The 23,062-nt window shown below is 34.6% G+C and overlaps 1 protein-coding gene across 2 annotated transcripts in view; it reads left to right on the top strand.

Annotated features, from left to right (window-relative positions):
- LOC149770047 (copine-3-like) overlaps window positions 1-11,736 on the top strand; it is a 124,496-nt gene extending 112,760 nt beyond the window's left edge. For both annotated transcript variants that reach the window (XM_089949469.1, XM_089949467.1), the window contains exon 15: window positions 5,900-11,736. In XM_089949469.1, coding sequence (XP_089805595.1) covers window positions 5,900-6,010 — 111 coding nt within the window. In that variant the 3' untranslated portion in view covers window positions 6,011-11,736. The remainder of the gene's footprint in view (window positions 1-5,899) is intronic.
- The last annotated feature ends 11,326 nt before the right edge of the window (window positions 11,737-23,062 follow it).

The following is a 23,062-nucleotide window of genomic DNA, read 5'->3' as shown; positions in this document are numbered from 1 at the left end:
GGTATTGATCATTATGTAGACAGGCATCAAATATTTGTACCATAGTTATAAATTGCTATTTAGTATTTAGAGCTAATGCCAGTTCTTCACAGAGAAATCAATCATAACTTACTTTGATTTCACAAATCTAACAGCCTCATAAGAATGCTCATGAAGGCACAGATCTTAGTCTGTTAATGCTCATGAAGGCACAGATCTTAGTCTGTTAATGCTCATGAAGGCACAGATCTTAGTCTGTTAATGCTCATGAAGGCACAGATCTTAGTCTTTTAATGCTCATGAAGGCACAGATCTTAGTCTGTTAATGCTCATGAAGGCACAGATCTTAGTCTGTTAATGCTCATGAAGGCACAGATCTTAGTCTGTTAATGCTCATGAAGGCACAGATCTTAGTCTGTTAATGCTCATGAAGGCACAGATCTTAGTCTGTTAATGCTCATGAAGGCACAGATCTTAGTCTGTTAATGCTCATGAAGGCACAGATCTTAGTCTGTTAATGCTCATGAAGGCACAGATCTTAGTCTGTTAATGCTCATGAAGGCACAGATCTTAGTCTGTTAATGCTCATGAAGGCACAGATCTTAGTCTGTTAATGCTCATGAAGGCACAGATCTTAGTCTGTTAATGCTCATGAAGGCACAGATCTTAGTCTGTTAATGCTCATGAAGGCACAGATCTTAGTCTGTTAATGCTCATGAAGGCACAGATCTTAGTCTGTTAATGCTCATGAAGGCACAGATCTGTCTGTTAATGCTCATGAAGGCACAGATCTTAGTCTGTTAATACTCATGAAGGCACAGATCTTAGTCTGTTAATGCTCATGAAGGCACAGATCTTAGTCTGTTAATGCTCATGAAGGCACAGATCTTAGTCTTTTAATGCTCATGAAGGCACAGATCTTAGTCTGTTAATGCTCATGAAGGCACAGATCTTAGTCTGTTAATGCTCATGAAGGCACAGATCTTAGTCCTAAATATCTTGAACTTATACACTCCTGGTATGTGGATGCATTTCAGGGAGAGTGAGGCAACCACCCCATATTTAGGTCACTTAGACCGCTTTGTTTTAAACTTAAGTGATGTTTCATTTTTCAGCTGTTCAGTTGTTTTACTATACATATCTTTGATCTTATATCATGTCTCGTGAAACTTAGCGTGTAGATGCATCTTGTGGAGAGTAACTAACTCTTTCAGACCAACAGATCACTGTGATCTGTTTTTCATGGTTGATTGACTACTGTATTTTTAGCAATGTGTTCATTACATCCTTCATATTTTGGATATAACTTAGTTACACTCTTAAAGTTGGTTTGTGGATGCATCTTAAAAATAGTAACACTGCCATTGCAACCTAAATAGTCATGCTTGATTATCTTGGACCAACACTATTGGACCTACACTCTTGTACCTGCACTCTTGGGCCTACACTCTTGGACCAACACTCTTGGACCTACACTCTTGTACCTACACTCTTGTACCTACACGCTTGGGCCTACACTCTTGGACCAACACTCTTCGACCTACACTCTTCGACCTACACTCTTGGACCTACACTCTTGTACCTACACTCTTGGACTTACACTCTTGTACCTACACTCTTGGACCTACACTCTTGAAAACTGATATTTTGATGCATTTCAGCAAGAGTAATTCACTGCAAAAAATCTGTCACTTTTACCAAATTTTCATGCTTGAGTGATTGTATTTTCATCCACCTGCTTTTAATATGTATCTTTTACCCTGTTACATCTAGTCTAAATATAGTCTTTATTTTGAACCCCAAAGTGACAAAAATCTGTTTCTTGATGCATACATGCATACATGCCAACCATTAAACTCTTGACATAATCATTACACTTCTTTTTCACCTTAATAATTTTTCATCTTATGTTTCTTGATGTTTACACGCTAACCATTATGCTTTTGGTGTAATCATTGCAGTTTTTTCACCTAATTACATCTTACAATCACCTGTGGATTACACTTTTTTTGATACATTAAAAAAAATTATAAAAAATATAAAGCAATAAAATATTGTGTTCATCGTTTTTATTTTCGAGATGACAGTGGAAGAGTGTAGGTACAATGGACAATTTAATCCCATCATATAAATTTGAAAATATTCTATGTAAACAGAAGACTGCTGTGTAAGAATAGCATAATTGTATATTTGTCCATTCTAGACCTAAGTGTTGTTGATTTTTCTATTTACATGAGCTGTATATGACACATTTCCAAAAAAACATAAGGGTATCACTAATATGAAACTTAGCATCAAAGATTCATTTATATTGATAATATATTTAGGCAGTGGACCAGTCTATACCTTAAAAATATGGTGCCAGATATTAAGTAAAACAGGCTTTATCAGTGTGATTCATGTATGTGCGACTAAAAGATGTTAGAGCAGAGGGATTGTTTTAAACGTCAAAACATGTCAGCTCTGAAAAATGACAAATCAAAAGTACTTTACAATTTGAAAAGAAGAATATGAGAGTGATTTAACAAGACAAGTACACAGATGGAGCACATCATTATGCTTATTTGTGGACTTGACTTTACGGTTGTTCAGCAAAAGTTAGACAGGTTGAAGCGAATGTTGTATATAAATAATTAGTCAATTCTGTGTTTGCATTCTGGTACTAATCCACAAAGATTTTGCCCTTTTATGATAGGATTTTAACCAACTGAAGATCAAATTATTAGCAAAATTATATGTACATTTTTCATTCAGTGTTCTGTAATTATGGCATGTAATACATAGATGACAATTTTTGTACTCAGAATATGTTTTTGTCCCTTATTTTAGTAATAAATATACTTATGCCTTTCTTGGGATTGGCATGTATGTTGATGTATCTTGTGGATAAAGAGTTACTGCCCATAGGAAGCAAATCAATTGGACAGAGAGTTGGTTACTTAATGAGTTAGGTTTTTAGTGTGGTTGCTTCCTCATAGTCCGATAAATCAGCCCCTCAAACCTGTGTTGATACTGATGGACAATTTGAGTCTAATGTCACCTTTTCATTTAAATGTGCAATTGTTCTGAATACAAATCTGTCCTGAGCACACTAGTGTACCATGTGGACACTTGCCAGTATTTGGTAACAGATATTTGTAACCAAATGTTTCAAAATTGCCACAGGACATAGAGATGTGTTTTTCCACATGGATTTCAAAAGTCATCAAGCGTAAGATCTGATTCAGAAATATTCTGTACATTTTACTGCAAGGACCATTCAGCTGACAGTATGTTCAAGAGATGCAAGAAATAAGGGTGTCTAAAATGTTCCAGGGGTCAGTGTGAAAAGAAGTGGTTCAACAACACGTGACTAACAAGCATGCAACCTTGTTGACTGTAGTTGATTTCTATTATTTCACCAGCATGCAGACTTTGTAGTTGTAAAATGTGGTGGAACAATTATTTGTTGCTGATCAGCATAAAATTCTGTTGAGCATATAACTTTGGCAGATTCTGAATATGCGGAAGTGTTATCGTCCCACCCCCTATTTTGAACCTACCCCATTTTGATGTAGTGTCATAAAAAACTCACAGTTCTCAAGAGAATGCATCTCTCAATGACATCACAACCACAACATTTGTTTACATTGATCAAAATCGAGTCACACACACAAAATAATTGTCAAAATTTGTATTGTCAGGAGTTGTGAAATGAGACAAAGATGATTATGATGAAGAAAACTGCAATCCACCAATTCTCTTTTTTCCAATCTTTAAGTCCTCATACAAATTCTTATCAGATATTCTGACGGGGTAGATCAGCTGCCCACCATAATAAGCATTTTGTGTGCAACTAAACATGTTAGCCACATGACTCACTGCAGATAACTGCATCAGTAACGGTTTAGAATTGTATATAATGTTATAAAGTTTTATTTGCATCTTTCATTACTGATATTCTGAGGTGCTTGTTTGTTATTATATTGTGGGAAAACTTACATGAAACATAATTTTATGATATAATTTCATAATTAAAATCAGCATCCTCTATACTTTGTTTTTATAATAAAAATAGTAGTGGGAATTTGTAACTGATAATAAGTAATTTTTCTTAGATTTTCAATCACCTTTCAGAAGATCTTGATATTTAACTTAATTTAACCAATTTGTAAAAAAAATTGTCTTGATAATGGTAAGAATTGCATTAAATGAAAAATAAACCTTCTATAACATTGTTTTCTGTATTTTTGTCTGTGATTATCTGTCCTTTTAAAAGCATGAGTTTATGAAGGATGCAAAACTGCCACTTAAGTATTGGAAAAAAGTCATATGCTAAATCTAATATTTTTTATCACAAGTAAACAGTTTTATCATAAAACCAAAATGTTTTTTCCCAGTTTGATTATTTTAGCTTTTGTGGTAAGTCTGTTCCAAAATGAAAATTATGCTGAATATAAGAAAGCATTAGGATTCTAAATTTCTAAATTTCTTAATTTAATTTTTCCTATAAAGATTAGTTTTCTATGTGCTATTGATGCTGCTCTGCAGTCTATTAAATGCAGTGGAGCATACGTACATTGGTATCACAGGAAGAAAGACTTCTTTGCGGTGCATCAAAATTAGTGATGTAATACACAATTTTTATGACGAGGGATCTGTTTGAAAGTGTGCTAAGAGGAATATGAGGGTATATGTCATTGTCATTTGTTATCCATGCTTTGGTAAAATGACTAATGTTTAAAGTAATGAGAGCTATCACTATGAAGGAAGTATATGTCTCAGTACATGAAAGTAAATGCTTGAGTGTGTCAAAATCGAGGAGTCTAGATATACATGTAGTTTAATAAGTATCTTTAAATTTGATTGTTATCTTGAGCTGATTATGAAGTGTTTCACCACTGAAGTTAGGAAACTATACATACAGTAGAACCTATCTTGAAAGAACGCCTCTTGTGTCACGAAATTATGGTCTCTGAAGACAGGTAGTCTCTCTTAACAGGTCAGTGTGCTATGTAATCAATAAATTTGTGCATTAAGATTGTGGTCTCTCAAGAGAGGTGGTTTCATGTAGCAATGATCTTTCAAGACAAGTTTTATTGTGCCATATATATTCACTCATATGTCAGATCCAACTGCACAGACCCAGATCTGCTGTTGCATAATGTGTCAGTAGATCTGGGTCTATAGAGCTTGTTAAGACTAATCATTAGAACAAACATAGGCCCTAATCTGCCAGAGTATTATGCAGTGGCAGATCATGGTCCATGTTGCTTGCTGCTTGTCCCAACTTTTAAGAAAGTTTATACAGTAACTTAATCTAAGGATGCTCAGATATTCTGAGTAATTTAAAAAAACACGATTTTACAAAGTCTGAGATGATGGCATAAAATGTTTTGGGTATATACTTTTCATCATAAACCATAATACATACATTATATTATAATCTGGACTGAAATAAATACTCTTTTCTATGAAAGAATTAAATGAATCCATATTTATTAAACAGGGTTGCAATAATATTTTTCTATTATGATTTTGTTGAAGCTTGACATTTCAATCACTATGGTGTGCACATGCTTGTCTCTACATCTGTCTGTCCACACCCCAGATTAACCTAAGTGTTCAAGTTTGTAATACTTAAGTTCTGTTGTCATTTTCTTACTTGGTATGTTTATACATCGTTTTTGCACACAACATCAATTTACTAAAAGCTTGCAGTCAAGCTTGACATGTAGATCAGTTAAAATTTGGTTAGTGTTAATATTTCAGCATCATTTGCAAATTTAGTTAATGCAACATATTAGCAACATACATTTTTACAGATAAATAATCAGCTAATATGGCCTTTTTTCACCTTCTTCTATTCAGCTCAGTTTTTGGAAATTTTGAAATCATTAAAAAAATTGCCTTACAGTACAATTATTTACTTTATTTTCAGGTTTCAGCTCAGGAGTTAGCCCGACATGTGCTGGCTGAAATACCGCAACAAGTGACCCATTACTTCAAGATGAAAGGGATTCTTCCAAACAAGCTGCCAACCCATCCTTAGCTTCATATAATTCCAATTTTTTCTTCCAGCTATTTCTACTGCATGTTTTTAGTGCAATTCACCAAGGATGTATATTAATGGTTTCCTAAAGGTGCTTGGATACTTGACTAGATACATTAAAAGGAATTTTACTGTGGGACTAAACATTTCTAAAATTGCAACTCTCCTTGAAGAGTCATAACAAAAATATATAAAACTGGTGTGACATTGAGATAGTACACCTAGCCTTGTCATGTAATGTAATAAACAGCAGTTGTAGAAAATTGTAATTACACTTTTTTTCATTTCTTTTGGGAATTTTTCTACCATTTTGTTTTTTTAGATTGTGTCTATAAGGGCTTTAATATTCATATGATGGTAACTGTACTATGCTTAAACAACTATAATTTTGGGAAATATTGAAATTGAAAATTTTATTTATTAGTAATACTCCTTTTTATAATATGACATTCATGGTTTAAGCTTCTTTTGAAATGCAACCCAACTAGTTTACCTTGAATCTTTTAACTATTATCACTGTGTCTAGACAAGTATATCAAGCATTTAATTTCAGAAACATACTACACCCTTTTAGTCAATTTTCTTTTTTATTTCTATTTCTATATATAATATATAATAGTCTAGTTGTGTTTTACTTCATTTGAATTGTTCTTAAAAATTAACCTGATCTGTTTAAAAGAATTGTTTGATGACAACTTAAGCAAATTCAGCAGACCTGCATGTAAATAAATTAAGGCAATTTTCCTGATGCTAAAGTACAAAGTTCTAGCTTGCATAGTCCTAAGTCAGGATTTTATCTGTAATGTCATGTGAGTATGATAACACAAACAAGTATGAATGGATGTTTACATTTTCACATTAGTGGGAAGCAAGATGTAGCATTCACTTTTAAGGGTCAGTGTCAGCATCAACACATTAAGATTTTGGTTAAAGTGTTTTATTTGCCTAAGTTTCTTAAAGCCTCTGAGTGATTCTCATCATCTTTGGCATGAATCATTATGACACCAAAACAGTTAATTCTCTGTCATTCTTGTTTGCCCCTTTGATCCCAGGGTCAAGGTTAGATTTGTAGAAAATTTGTGTTATGGTTATGGTTTAAGTGTTTGTTTACATTTCCTAAAATATCATGAAGCTAAAACCATTCATTCTTCAACATGTAGTGTCATCTCTTTGACCTTGGGGTGAAGGTCAGGATCAGAAAATATGCTAGGTTTTTTATTTGCTTATATCCTGGAAACCCCTTGATGTATTTTATTCATACTTTTAATAAAATCATTATGAAAGTAAGTTCATTTTTGCAACAACCTTTTGACTTTGGGGTTAGGGTCACTAATTTTAAAGCCATACTTTGATTATGGGCTGAACATGAAGAACACATTTTTAATTGTTTTTTTAAAAAAAGTTTATTACATAAACAATTTGGAGTGAACCAGACTTACCATTTGTATATGAGTTCAATGATCTTCTGTACTTTGTATCATTTTCAAGTTCCAGGCCATAATGATGATTTTGTACTGCATTTACCTTTTAAACCTGTTCAACATTTTAAACAATAATTTTATTACCAAAACTGGTATGTTGGAATTTCTAGCGAACATCTGAAATATTGTCAATACTTACTAATGAAAAAGAATAATTTTAGGGGATGGGAAATAGACTTTTTTTAAATTCCTGCAAATTTTTTTCTCACATAAAAGGGTCATTCTTTTTGAGGGAGACTATTATATGATCAGTATGTTTGCTTCTTTGATAATAATCAATTTATGCTACTGGTTCCCTGTTTTTGTTTTTTTTACTGGGTTTCATTATGTTTGCTTTCTTACAATAAGAACTTAATTGAGTTAAACTGTTATTGGCCTTTCATTATAATATATTTTCTTCAACAGAATGCATCCAACTGTAGATAACATAGAATGCATCCAACTGTATTTAACATAGAATGTATTCAACTGTAGATAACACAGAATGCATCCAACTGTAGATAACATAGAATGCATCCAACTGTAGATAACACAGAATGCATCCAACTGTAGATAACACAGAATGCATTCAACTGTAGATAACATAGATTGCATCCATCTGTAGATAACATAGAATCAGATCTTCTGTCCCATAATACAGAAAGAGATCAGTCTACTCAAGGTTCATTCTATCTAAACTGTGTCAGTTCCAATCTACCAGGGTATTATGTGGCAGCAACTGTGGCCCTATTGGCTAAATATTTTAGCACAAAACTTAAGTCAGCCCACCCCCATCAGAAATGATACCTTGGGTATAATTAGATCAGTGAAATGCAGTAGTGAAGGAAAGAGATTTAGCTGAAGAAAATCATGAAGGTTCTATGATTCTAACTAGATTCTAATTAATTTTCCAAACTGTACAAGTTTTGAGACTTTGAGCTTGAAGTATTTGCTCAGATGGTTTAGAGAATATAGGTCATGGGCTCTGTGCTGTTTCATGTTGGATGTTAAGAGAAGATAGGTCATGGACTCTGTGCTGTTTCATGTTGGATGTTCAGCAAATTGTAATTTCCCATTATCCTTTGCATCATGTCTTACTGTTGGAGCTGTATGGCCATAATGTTGTGCAATATGACTAACATGCCACAAGTTATAAATACTGTGTAATTTGTCATTTTTCACTTTTTGGGGGGAGTTGGAGGGAAGGTATACAAACAATTGAAGAGGAAATATAATTTTGAAGCTGCTTTAAAGGTACTATTTTTTCCCAAAAATAAAAATACAAGCTTCTCAAGAAATTTTTAAAGACAGAAATAATAATAGTTATGGATTGATACTGTCAAACAACAGAGAGGGCATAAAATTGGCAAACAGACAATTACATGCAAGAAAGTTTTTATTAGATCAAGATCGTTAAACTCAGAACACATTTTCTCAAAAATTAAATTACATTTTAGTGGCTATATTTTCTCATATAAATGTATAATCATGCTGCCTTCAACTCTTTATAACTTTAGTTTGTATAATTTTTAATTTTTAAACACTATCATGTCATTCTTTAGGAGTTAAAAGTTTTCTCAGCGTATATATGTGTTTGTATTGGCTTTACATTAATATATACTTCTTGCATGACTATAACATCATCATCCTTCATCTTGAGCTGGTCATTGAAAAATCCTTTTTAAAAACTTTTTTTATGTTTAATTTTGGGTACAAAATGTACAATAATTTAGTTTAATAATTATGTTGTTATTGCTCACTGTAGTTCAGTTAAATCACTGACCTTATTCCAGTATGATTATATTAATTTTTTTTTTTTTTTCTTTTGCGTAACTGGACCTGTGTCTGTACTTACATATCCAATGTGTTTCAGTGCATCCATCAAACTTGAATATCTTTTTTCATCTTCATTAATATTGCTGAGCGAATGTTGATAGAACTTTGTTCATTTGTTCCTTAAGGTATGGACTGACAACATTTTATGTTTTCTTTACAAATGCCAACTGCTTTGTTTCCATAGCAGTCAAAAGAAAAATCTCAAGTTTGGTTTCTCTTTGAGCTTTGCATGTTTGTAAAACGTTCAGAATTAAAAGAAAAGGTCTTTCTCAGCTTTACCTCCTGATAATACTTGTTAGAAAAAACAAATGGAAAATAAGACCTATATCCTAAGGGTAGTTTATTGTGCAATTTTCTTCTTTTTGATATCTGAATTGTGGGTGCTTATTTAAACTTAAGAATATACAACTGATCAAAACTTCAGATGTGAATCTCATAGAATCTCATACCCTAGATGTAAATTTCATAGAATCTCATACCCCAGACATAAATCTCATCTCAGAGATAAATTATAGAAAAGTAGGATATACCAAAATATGTTTTAATTTTAAGATTTTGTAAGTGCACATTTAGAAACTAGTTACTGTAATACCTACACTGAAAATTCTTTTCTATATTTCAAGAACAGGAACTATTTTGACTAAATTTCTCCACCACAAAGAAGTGGCCATTTTCATCAGCTGTCTGCTTCGACCATCACATAGTTTTCCTAATAGTACTAAAAAGTAAATACCAGTTTAAATAAAAGACGTGTTAATGGATGTTAACTTTCTCTACATTGTGAGCACTATACAGCAAGCAACTTGGCCCTGTACGTTTCCCACTTTCAAAGGTGCTCTAAAACCCCATTGCCGAACCTGTAGGTTCACACACAGTGAAGTTAGCAGAACCCTATAGTAATTACTTTGTCCATCTGTCAGACTGTACATCTGTCATTAGTGTGGTTGAGTATGTGGGATTTTAACCAAACTTGGTATGCAGTTTTGTATTGATAAGTTCTCAACAGATTTGATTATCAGACTTCTGTGTCATTATTTAGATTGCCTGTCCATCAAACTTGGGTTTGTGTAGCATTACTTGACTAAAGAATGTTGGAATGTAGCCAGATTTATCTCCCAACTTAATGTCGATGCAGCATTGGATTAATTTAGTTGATATCGTTATTTGAAGAAGTTATGGCCTCTGAATGCCAGTCTCCTCCTATCTTTGAATTTCCAACACAGACCCCTCTGTTTAAGGTCATATTAGATAAATTGTTGTTTATTCCATTGAGGTGCTTCCATTGATAATTTCTGCGTATCTTAAAAAGAAGCAAGTGTGTTACTTTGAATAAGACTTAAAATATGCCACTGGATTTGTTCTACCCAAGTTGAGTTTTATTGTGGTCTCCCAAGCAATTGTTTGGTTTATAAAGATAATGTGAATAGTACACATTACACATCTGGAAAATAATAATAAAATGACAATAGGCCAATTTTGATTATCTTTTTTTTTATAGAAAATTTCAGAAAATATCTTCTATATAAATTTTGTGTTTGGTCATACAGTAAAATATGGGTAACCTTTGCCATGTGCAGCCACTTGTCATTTATGACCAGAATCACCATGCATGGATCAATTCTACTATATAAATGCACTAGCTTGAGTAAATATGACAAACAACCATGATTCGTTTGCAAAACTTGTTTCATCACCTCTATAAATGACTGATTGCATATATTTCTGAAGAGATTAAACAAAGGAGGAAAAACCTTGAGTGTCATTTCCAGTTTTAATAGATTTGTGAGGTAAAGTTGTATGCAGAAGACCATAAACTAGATTTGTGTGCTTGTCCCAAACTGCCTAAGTCTTTAAAATCTCTATATCAGTGGCTTTATTTAAGAAATGGCCTTTATAGAGGGAGGATCACACTGGTGTAAACTAGACGTAAAATTTGAAAAGCATGGTTAACTTTTTTAATATTTAGTATTTTCATTTAAAAATCACATGCATGTTATGCAATCAGTGTGACAAATTTTACCTTAATGTTATTTAAAATAATTATGAATAATCATCACCTGTGGTGTACAACAGTTTTAAAACCTTGTCAATAAAACAATTGTCCAGAACATCTCACTGTAAATGTTAATTGCCGACCATTCCATTTTCTCAACGGTGCAGTATGTGTAACTGAATGTTTATTGGAATCTTTCAGATATCAAATTTCTCAGTAGTGATCAAATTTCTCAGTTGTATGTTAAGGTATTTTTGTTGCATTAGTGTTTTGTTTAGTTGCCATTTGCATTATTAAAATACCTTGTACACTTGTGTAAATGTTACTAGCTAGTTTATTCTTCTAATACAGTAACATTAGATAATATTTATACTTGAAGTTTTATTCAATGCTTTTTTTGTAAGTTAACTATAGTTATTTAAAACTTTCTTTTTTCAGTGTGTCTTATTTCCTCTGTTTCTTCTAAAAGATATCCTTCAACAATCTTTGCCTATCAAATCAACAATCTTACCTAGCAACATCCATCTCTCTCTATCTTAATCTCCTATCTTTTTCAGTGGGTAGTAATTTTAACTTTTCATTGGTCTAGCTTTCAGACAAATTGTGTATTCATTGTAGATATTGATATCTTTAAAATGATATTTGTATCTTTTGCAGAATATTATGAATTCACAATTCATGGGATACCAATTTAAATATCCACAATACATTACCAATCACTGTTGTGTTGCTTTGCCCACCTTTCCGGAACTGAAATTATCCTCTTTAGGAAAAAATTTCATCTTTCCATTAGTTGGAAAGATCTTGAAAGTCCAGAATTAGAAGGAGAACAAGCCCAGTCTGTCCCCTTTTCATTGGCCCATGCATGGTAGATATATATTTTACTCGGTCGTATCAAGACGTGTTCTGGCATTCAGTTCAGTTTTTCCATACTGTTAGAGTATTTACAGCCTCAGTCCATTGTATAATTAATCACCATATTAGCTCTCCTGAGAGCTTTGATGCATTTTTTGTACCAATATTTTCAGCATTGCCATTTTATGTTACCCTGCTCCTTCAGCAATAGGGTAGGCCATAACCCATAAGTGTTCCAATTTTTATCTTTAATTCAGTTATATTGGAATGTTCCCAAACATATATGTTATGCATCATCTTCCCTTTCATCTCTGCAATTTTGTGTGGCTTTCCATTATTGCCTACTTACATGTTGGATATATGTGGTTTGATGGTATTGTGACTAATATTACATGATGAATATTAGGCACTCATTATGATCAAATAGCCATTTTGTTTATTAGTGGCTTTTGGTGGGTTTCACATCACTGGTCATTAATACTATATTGAAAGTTGATATATTGATCATGTTAAAGATATGTTAAATGGAGGTCTTAACACCATTCAGTATTACTATATTACTATTTAAATATGCTTGGTTTATTAGCTGTACTGATTATAGATCAGAAGAGCGTATGGATTAATTTTTTTATTGTTGTCTGTCCGACCATTTGCACAAGTTTGTTATCACTACTTCTTCTAAACCACTTGGAGGATTGCTTTGAAACTTTACACACACACATTCATTTCATGGTCTAGTTGGTCCTAAATGAAAACGGTCCTGTTTGAACAACCAATATGGCAACCACTGCAGCCATCTTAAAAATCTTACCACTACTCCTCCTGATTGGAAAGTCATATTGAAATGGGGTTTTAATTCGAAGACTCCTTATGATATCTAATTTTAAGACTCCTTATGATATCTAACTTGAAGACTCCATATCTAACTTGAAGACTCCTTATGATATCTAAATTGAAGACTCCTTATGATATCTAACTTGAAGACTTCTTATGATATCTGTTTGGCCCTAGATGAAAATGATGCCAATCCGATGTGTAATATGGTCAACACAGTCACCATCTTGAAAATCTTGTTATTACTAATCCTTCTGAATGGATGGTTTATATCAACATGTGGCTTTCATTGAAAGACTTCTACTTGGTACTTAATGAAAATAGTTCTGATCTGATATCAAATATGCAAATATGGCTGCCACAGCCATCTTAAAAGTCTTTTACAGAAGTATTAGTGACATGAGTATTGTCACAAAATAAGTTTTTATGTACTTGCTGTATTTTGTCCTAAATGAAATTGATGCAACTTGCATATCTGCTTTGGCTGCCACTGCTGCCATTTTGATAAACTTGTTATTGTTTCCTCCTAATAAATGGTCATGTTATCATCGGATTTTTACTAAGAGACAACTTATGATGTCTGGTTGGTCCTACATGAAAATGGTGAGGTTCAGATATCCAGTATGACCACCACAGTGGCATCTTGAAAATCGTTTTTATCACTACTTCTGAATGAACGATCAGGTCAGCATGGCGTTTTCAATGAAAGACTTGTTATGATGCCTAGTCGGTCATAAGTGAAAATCTTGCCAATATGACAACCAGTACGATTACCTCAATGGCCTTCTGTTAAATCCTAATATCGCTACTTCTTCTAGATGGTTGATCATATTGATATCGTGCTTTGACGGAAAGACGTCATATGATGCCTGCTTGGTCCAAAATGGAAATGATGCACAGCAAATATGTATGTATGGCCACCATGGCAGACTTGGTAAAAATTGTATTGTTTGTTCGAAGAAACGGTCATATTAACTTGGGGGTTTTCACTAGAAGTCTTGTTAGTCTAAAATTAAAACGATGCTGATCTGACGTCTAGTTTGGTCACCATGGTGACCATCTCGAAAATACTGTTGCTTCTTCACTTAAATGGCAAGTCATTTTGACATGGGGATTTGATCAGAAGAATTTTTTACATTGTTTTTTTGGTCCGAAATTAAAATGGTATGTTGGTCACCACGGTGCCATCTCGAAAATCCTTTTGCTTCTTCTCTTAAATGGAAAATCGTTTTCTACATGGGGTTTTGATCAGAAGAAATCTTACCTTGTCTTGTTGGTTATAAATGAAAAATAATGCAGATTGACTGATATACTTATATCTGGTTGGTCCTAAATGAAAATGCTGCCAGTCATCCAGTATAGCTGCCACAATGGCCGTCTTGAGATTATTTTTGTTGTTACTGACCCGGAATGAATGGTCAGATTGACAAGGGTTTTCATCAAATGATTCCTGATGATGTCTACTTTGTGCTAAATGAAAATGGTGCCAGTCTGACATCCAATATGTCGACTACATCAACTAATTTAAAAATCTCGTTATTGCTGAAGAATATCATGGATGGTTCAAAACCCAGCAGTTAAAAGGAAGAAATGTTGTCTTAAATCCCAGGAATTTCTTTCAGCCCATTATAGATTCAGTCCCTTCAAGGGACTCGTTGTTTCCTGTTTCGGAAATTTTTTAAGATCAAAATGTCGCAGAGTATAGTTAAATATGGGCATTGGAATCCCCTTTGGGATACACACACCTAAATATCTGTTTTGCACAAATTCCATTCTGTTGTTTTTGTTAGAAGAGACATGGGACATGGCTGAAAGTAAACCAGCTTACAAAGATATGATAAAGGGACTATCTTCCTCTCCATCTCAGGAGCACACTAGATCCTTGAGAATATGGAACCCTTTTCAAATGAGAAAATACTAAGGCAGAGAACCAGTCTCCCCCATCCCCCACGTGAAAGAGTAGCAGCACCCTTTCACAGCCCTTAGGCCGGTGATGACGAAGAAGTAATCACCCTCCTTCCCACACCGCACCATTATGATGGAGGAGCAACTCTCTCAAATCCCTTAACCCAACGATGGCGATAATGACGAGTTTGCTGAAAGGGGAAAGCAACAATCCCACTCAAAGTTTTGATGAGGGCTTCTCCATCAGATCAGAGACGCCTGACCCTTCTCTAGGTGTCAGGCACTGGGCACTGGTAATTAAAACCCTTTTTGGTTCGGGATTGCTTGGCATCTACCCTCAGTTCCCTGTGATCTTTGTTAATAGCAGCGGGATGTAGATGCATCCATTTCATGGAAGTGAATTGTCCTTTTTATCTATGACGCAATGGACTTCCAGGCTTTGACCTCGTATTAGTGATATGGGACGATGGTTCTCCTAGGGTATTCCCGTGTTCCTCCTCCACCAAATATACTGACCGTCATGTATAGTCTTTCATGTGCTGAAAAATGGTTTAAAAACCCCTTGAAACCAATCAGAGGTCTCAAGCCTAACTCTCATCCCTCTGCAGCTGGACGAGGTCGCAGGAAAAGTCTAGGGAAGACGTTTGCGGGCCCCACTCCCTAACGGGAAGGGGCTGCACCAATACGGACTCATTTCCTCTCCAGTCGTGCATTCCTCTTCCAAGAATTTGCGTGTGTGCTCTGCTAGCTCTCTTTTCAGAGGTCTGATTAAGCATAATGGACGATTGATGGGTCATCTAAAACTGAAAACTGGCTTCATTCTAGGGAACATCTCCTCTGTCAATGATCCCCATTCATTTCCACAATTCAAATCTGGCGCGGCTAAGGGAAGAGGGGCCCACCCTTCTTCAGAAAGGTACGGTAGAGACGGTGTCAAAAGGACCAGTTTGTTCTCAAACACCCGCTGAGTTTCTAAAGCAATTATGTGGAAAATAAATGTTTAGCTTCTACAGAATCTTTGAGCAAGTTTTTTTTAAAACTTGTTTGGAAACTTTCTTGGGACCTGGTCTGTGAAAATTGTGTCTGGGGTAGCTCTTCTGTCAACAGAGTGGCCTCCTTAACAACTGATGTGGAAAGCCTTCAAAATATAATGTATAACTGGTAGTCTCTTTGGGAACGTTACAAGTGGTACGTGGTCAGTTTTAGTTCTAATGTTTATAGACCAGAATAGCTTATGGGATGACCTGTTTGTCATCCGTCCATCTGTAACACTTGTTTTGTTATCGCTACTCTGCCTGAACTACTTCAAGGATTAAAATGAAACTTTACACTGACACACATACGCACGCACGCACACACACGCACACACATGGTCTCGTTGGTCCTAAATAATCGTAGGCCAGCTCAGATATCCAAAGTGGCCACGAAAGAGGCCATCTTGAAAATTTTGCTATTGCTACACCTCCTGTACAAAAGGTCATATTGACATTGCGTTTTCGCCTCAAGATTTCTATGATGTCTAGTTGTGTCTAAATGAAAACGTTGCTGTTAGGACATACAGTATGACCACGACAGCAGATATCTTTACAATCTTGATATCACTACAACTGAATACAAAATGATATCAACATGGTGTTTTTCAGTAAATGATTTTTATATCTCGTTGGCCCTAAAACAAACTGGTTCCTACAGTCAGTATGGACACTTAGCAGTAATCCTGAAAATGTATTACTGCTGGTGAACACAAGGTCGTATCAACATGAAATTTTCACCTCAAAACATTTTATGATGTCAGTGCAGATAGTTCCAACCTAATGACAATATGGCCACAATGACATCTCTCTCTCTCTCTCTCTCTCTCTCTCTCTCTCTCTCTCTCTCTTAGAATATAATTTACTTAAAACTGCACCTAAGGTAACTTATAAACTATTAAAGAAGAAGGACTCACCGTGTATTCCTGGATTATAGTTTACGCCAGTAGAGCATTAATCCCTTTGAGTGGTTCGTGTTCACTTTAGGTCTTCAGAAATCATTCCTTTTCAGCGTATGGACCTTCTGCATTTGCTTAAAAGCCCTAGAAGAAAAAGCCTACAGAGAAAAATTACTACACGCAACATTCAAATATGCGTTGTTTTAAAGAAACACCTAAAACCACCCCTGCAGTCAGGGTGATTACAATGAATCGACCCAATCAACCACTTACATCTTTCAAATGACAACGCAACCAGAGGGATATTTTGGTCCACAAGAAACGATCTAAACGTCGCCAGAAAGATGAAAATAGATGTAGACTCTGTGGATAAGAATGTGCAGTATGCAAAAGTTGGATAACATGAAACCATGTTTGCAGAACCGATTGAAAGGAGTACAGAATCCAAGGCCATGTAGACTGTAACCCAATGTCACGGACAGGGTAGGATGAAATTCCTTGGGCCCACAACGGTCAGGGGGCCACTGCCGTCACAATTTGTAACTTGTACGGGCCTACTGGAGATCTTTTCCTAGGACCTTCAAATCTTGTCCGCGGACCTGCTGTAACCAGTAGGACTTGTCTGTTCTATTTTCTGTACGAAGTGTGGACGAATGTTTTAAGTGAGACAAAAGAAACACTAATGCGTTTAGAGCGCTCTTTTTTTGATCGACTTGTTGAGCTTTTTGTTTTCTCTGCTCGTTTTTCCAGTGCAACCTTTAAATTTTTTTGAATCGGGTTTATAAAAGTAAATCCATGTTTAATTGCCTGTGACATTCTCTTTCAAACGACTTTGGTCACTCTTTTCACATTTGGCTGGACCCATCGTGCACAAACCTTTCTGAGCTCCAAACAATTCAATGTGTTACAAACAGCTGACGAACTAAAGCCCCAATGCCGCCGTTTTTAATAAATTTCACCATTCTTCCAAATTGACTAAAATTTGGAAGGAAGGAAATTATTTGTTTAAAAAAATAGTTATTTGACCCAAATGTTCTTTGAAATAATTAAGATGCTAGCTTAAAACGACGTTCTGATATTTAGTTTAGACTTATTGGTTCAGTCACCGAAGTTGCTTGTAATTCCGTTCGTTTTCGGGAATGTTCCCAAAGTGGAGATACCTTCGACAAATTCTGATAGTGACTAATCTAATAACAACAACATTGCACGTGGCGGACAAATTGATTCGAAAGGGAACGAAAAAGGGCAGACCCGCTATTTTAAAGTGGATCTGGGAAGAAAAGCGTGCATTATATTGATGATAAACTCTGGCGCATGAATACTTCGAAGGGCAAACTTGGGCTGAAGACAAACCCATTTGTTCGTCGGTTATGCCTTTAAAGAATTAATATTCGTAATGCTAAGCAGAGTACTGCATCACATAAAACGCAGAATGAGAATATATCATATAAGGATCACCTACCGTATCCGACATAGCGACATAACATGATATTGGCTTCTTATGTTTACAACAGTGACGTCGTCAAATAATGTGTTCCAACTTTCGATTTAGTCCGAGTTTCCTCTGACCCATGCCACCCCATTTTTGATATTTGGACATTTATGTTTGGGTTTAGGGTTAGAGTCCACTATCCGGTGTGCTGCATGTGCGATTGCAGGTTATTTTAAAGAATGTTTGTTTATCGATTGGGTATTAAATTTATTGACAGGTTCGCAAAAGCAAAAAGGTTAGAACAAAATATTTAGAATTTATTATATGCCTCTCTTATGTCACCTCGTGTTATGAACCGTCAAGGAGTCACGAATTGCTTTCGATAATATTGAAATTACAATATTTAGATGGTAAATTAAGATGATTACGAAGGTGCTGCTACTGCTGCTGCTGAAACTTGTAATACGGATAGCACACTCCCATTTCGAATGCAAACTAGGGTGATCATTTGCCTATGTGTATGTGCGGTATATATACAGGTGTGTATGTGTGTGTGAATTAGATTTTTGACGTAATTTTCAGTTTTTCAGTCATATCACTACGAAGTCTGCATTTGTGGAAGTTGGTAGTGGTCTAGAACTGGGGCCTGCCGCAAATACGATTTCATAATGCAATATGTCTCGTTAATTTATATACTTTAAAATAATTTTCCGGGTCATAAATTGATTTGTGTGTGTCATGCAGTCATCTGGTTATAGTCATCACCCTGTGTCGATATCAGGCCACTGAAACATTAGAAAAGGAAAACAAGTTCGGTTTATTACCCGATAAATATTTAGTTCAAGAGATGAATTTTAGCTATCATTTGTATAATTAACACGCAGATGGAGCTTATTTTGAAACCTTGTTGGTGCAAGAACAAACGCGTTAAACGCGTCCCTCTCTCCACCTGCCCAAACTGGGATTTACGCTCATTGGTGTAAAAGTGGCATTGTCTGAATTTTGACACGACTGAAATTCACCGATAAATAATAGATAAACTAATTTCAAATTTCTGATTGCAGATAATTTTTGTCAGTGATTGGCACGTAGCGTAAAAACTGTTTAACCTGCAGCAGAATGGTTCAATATTGATGTAATCAATCTTTCGGCAAAAATATTTTCAAATACTTTGAAATGAAGTAAAAAGAAGTTATAAAAATGCATTTTGCTAATTGAAAAGATGTATTTCATTGTAAATCTGGGATAAAGTATGTTAGTATATGTTACTTTATGCGGCTTAATTATTCCATATAATGTTTCGTTCATTTGTTGACTATTTCCTGTTCAGATTCCAAATTTTCGTACTATACAACATATTAATTTATTTTTTAAATTATCGTTCTAGTACAATATGCTATTGCACAAGTCGAATGTAACGGTAAGAAGAAATGACTTGTTTGATTCTGACAGTGTTATAAGTATGATTTCTAAAGAGCAAGTAAGATTTCAAAAGATTTATTTAATAGTTGCACCAATATTATCCTATATGATACATTTATATAGCGACCTATGTGAGAAAGCTTGCCAGTAGCTTCTCGTGGGTCGGTGGTTCTTTCCGGGGTTTTCCCGGGTTCTTTCTCCACCATTAATACTGGCCGCCATGTATAGCCTATCGTGTGCTGAAAAATGGCGCTAAACCCTTCAACAACAACAACAAATATAGCGACCTAGGATCTCATAACTGTAATGGAAGACGAAATTTACATTTTCAAAGCACTGTTGTCGACGACATTACGTTCGAAAATCATCCGATTAGAGTGTCAAATAATTACGCTCACTGCTGACAATATAGACCTTGATCTGCCGTGTGCAGTGTGTGGGCAGACCAGGAGCTGTTCTACTGATTATTTCTAACAAAAGGTATAGACTCCTACCAAACTTCATAGACCTATATCTACAGGAGCGGTTTGTAGTTTGTTCCGACTTGAACGCCGCTATAGACAGTATTTATTTATTTATATTTAATCAATATCTGTTTTGATGAATATTGTTGTGACAGCCATCAGCGATAGGAATAACAGGCACTGTTGACAATTTAAATAAATTGGAGAAATTGCAAAGGAAGTAAATAATTGATTTATACGACAGAAACTGCTTTGTGTGCTTTTTGACGCTATTGTACCAGGCAAATCTGATAAGTTTTGTCAGAATTTCTAACAGCAGTAAAACTACATCTATTAACTCGTGAGATGAATACGATCAAGTAATACACAATGAATAACTATGGCACTTGCGGTCTTTTTTAAAAAAAAATTGTACATATATTGGTACGTAAGTATGCAATCTTTCATTTGTGTTTTTCCATGTGCAAGGATTATTCAATGGTGGGATCGGCATAGCACTGTAATTGATGACATCGTTATATGCTAACATCGCGCAAACAAACTTTATTTAAACATAATCATAATTGGTATTATTTTACCAAATATAGTTAAAAAGGAGATAAAAACTATTATTTTTTCTCAGTTTGTATCATATAATTTCCTGTAAACCACAAGTACTCTTTTGACATTACCCGTTATGTTTTAATCCTACCATAAGATTAAATACTGATAACTTTGACGTAATGACACTTGCTCTCCCCTTCAACGTGAACAATATTTAACAATGTTTCTTGCCTGCCTAAGTGCCGTAATTATGTTAATTTACATTCCGTGCTAAAATTATTTTAGACTTCGAAAGAAACGTTTTAAAATAACGACTAAGTGTTGCATTAATTTTTTTTATTCAATACTCAGTTGTAACAGTTTATTTGGCTTCTGTTAATTAGTTCAACATTTCGAAGGTCAGACTCCATTCTGTGTACAGATTTAACTTTCAATCTGTTCCTAAGAAGACAAAAAATAACTTGGAAATGAAAAGCCCTACCGTTTTTGTATTTTCAGTTTTATTTATTTTGATTTTGTTTATTTTTTTAATACTTTTTTCCTGACAACTACCGTACGTATTCGCATACAGGCAAAACTATGGTACGGAATTGAATGGCCGACACACGCGGGTATTTAAGTTATGCGGATTACTGTACATCGAATGTACACTAATATCTGTAAAATGATATAACGATCAGGTCCCTTTTACACAATTCTTTATTAAATTGATGTAGTTTTGTAAAGTTATTGGCAAGAATCAAATTGTCATTGAACGTTCAGTAATCATCAAGGATTAGAACGCAATCATTATAAATTCAATTCTACGTCAAAAATCTAAGTAGTTCGTCAACTTTCTCTCATTTATAAAGATTATGAAGATCTTCAGATGTTAAAATGTATTGACTTGTACTTCGTCTTCTCACCAAGAGAAAAATTGAAAGATTTTTAGAAGTATGATATAAGCAAAATATTTTAAACCGCCGAAATCAAAGAGAAAATTTCATAAATTTAGTAAATCGATTGCCAGCTGACGTGGAAGAAACAATGAAACCTGGAAGAAATTATCGAGTTTGCGCGAGAGATCACCTGCTCTTGTCCGTTCAAAATCAATAATCGAACCTGCGGTCGCAGAGTAGTTCCAGCTTTAAACTTTACCCTCTTTGTGTATTCGGTTAATCCAAGTTTCTTCGTTCTTATGATTCGCTTTTTATTATTTAGCTGCTAGTACGCGAAGAAAGCAAAGAATAGTGTTACATATATTTAATTTGTATTGTGTGATTGACTTCGGTCAGTAATCGAGTTTAAAGCCTACCTGACTAGTGACATTTATTTTGTAAACAACACAATACGTAAATAATATTTCTCTGTGATTTTAGATTAAATAGTCAGATCATTATTAATGGAGGTAGACATGTTTACTTGTGTCTGACCTTAGGCCATGAGTTTTTCACTTGGAAATTTCTGATCTTGTTGACAGCTTTTAATGTTCTACAAAGGAGGTTGACCCTCATCCTAGTTCTGCTACTGCGTCATAGTCTGTTTATATCAATGTTGTTTACTTCAAAATTATTCATCCCTTTTTTTAACATCAGTATTTAGAGGATCCAATTTTAGATGTGTTTCAGTTAATATTTGTTGGGTTTTTTTTAAGTTAATCGCTGGAATTACAAAGTAGTCTTGTTTGATTTTCTGACAAAATCACTATTTTGGGATTATTGTGAATTTATTCAAGAACATTTGGCATTATATCATTGTGATACAGCAATATAGTTAGACGAGACACATTAGCACATTCAAGCCCATAGGCACATCAGCTTATTAATATTCGAAATTTAATCATAACACCACTGAAATTCATCTGGAACTGTATACATTTGGTTTTGTGATAGAACTTTTAAGACTGTTTGAGATATAATTCACTACTCCGTAAGTTCTATTTAAATTTTCGCTTCAAATTCTTTAGAAAAAATATTTATCGAATTGTACAAAAATTGTTGGTTTCACCCTCTTTTCTCTTACGTAGTTTAAGATCATAGAGCCGTAATAATGGACATCTACTTTTTTTTAAAAAAAAAGCGATTTTAAAGGCACGTGAAACGTGGTTCTGTGTCTACTGTAAACGTAATGCTCCAGTTTTTAACTGCACATGCCTGACACCATCTTGAGTCTCGATTAAAGAAACTGTCACAACGCTTTTCTTGCTCACAATTTGACAAGATCGTATTTTAATATATACACGCACGCACAATTAAAAGCAAAAATGTACACACACTGGCGCTTTTTAAATGACCACATAAAGTGCATTCCTGGCGTTAGTACGCTAGTCTGGACAATACACCTAGTATATGTCGCAAAACATGTAGATTCCTTAACTCGCATTCCTAAAGGAATAATAC

Source organism: Sinohyriopsis cumingii, unplaced genomic scaffold (assembly GCF_028554795.1).
Source record: "Sinohyriopsis cumingii isolate HCF-2022 unplaced genomic scaffold, ASM2855479v2 utg002809l, whole genome shotgun sequence".
NCBI classification, from domain to species: domain Eukaryota; kingdom Metazoa; phylum Mollusca; class Bivalvia; order Unionida; family Unionidae; genus Sinohyriopsis; species Sinohyriopsis cumingii.
Note: the sequence above shows the minus strand (reverse complement) of the source record. Positions and strands in the feature narration are given on the sequence as shown.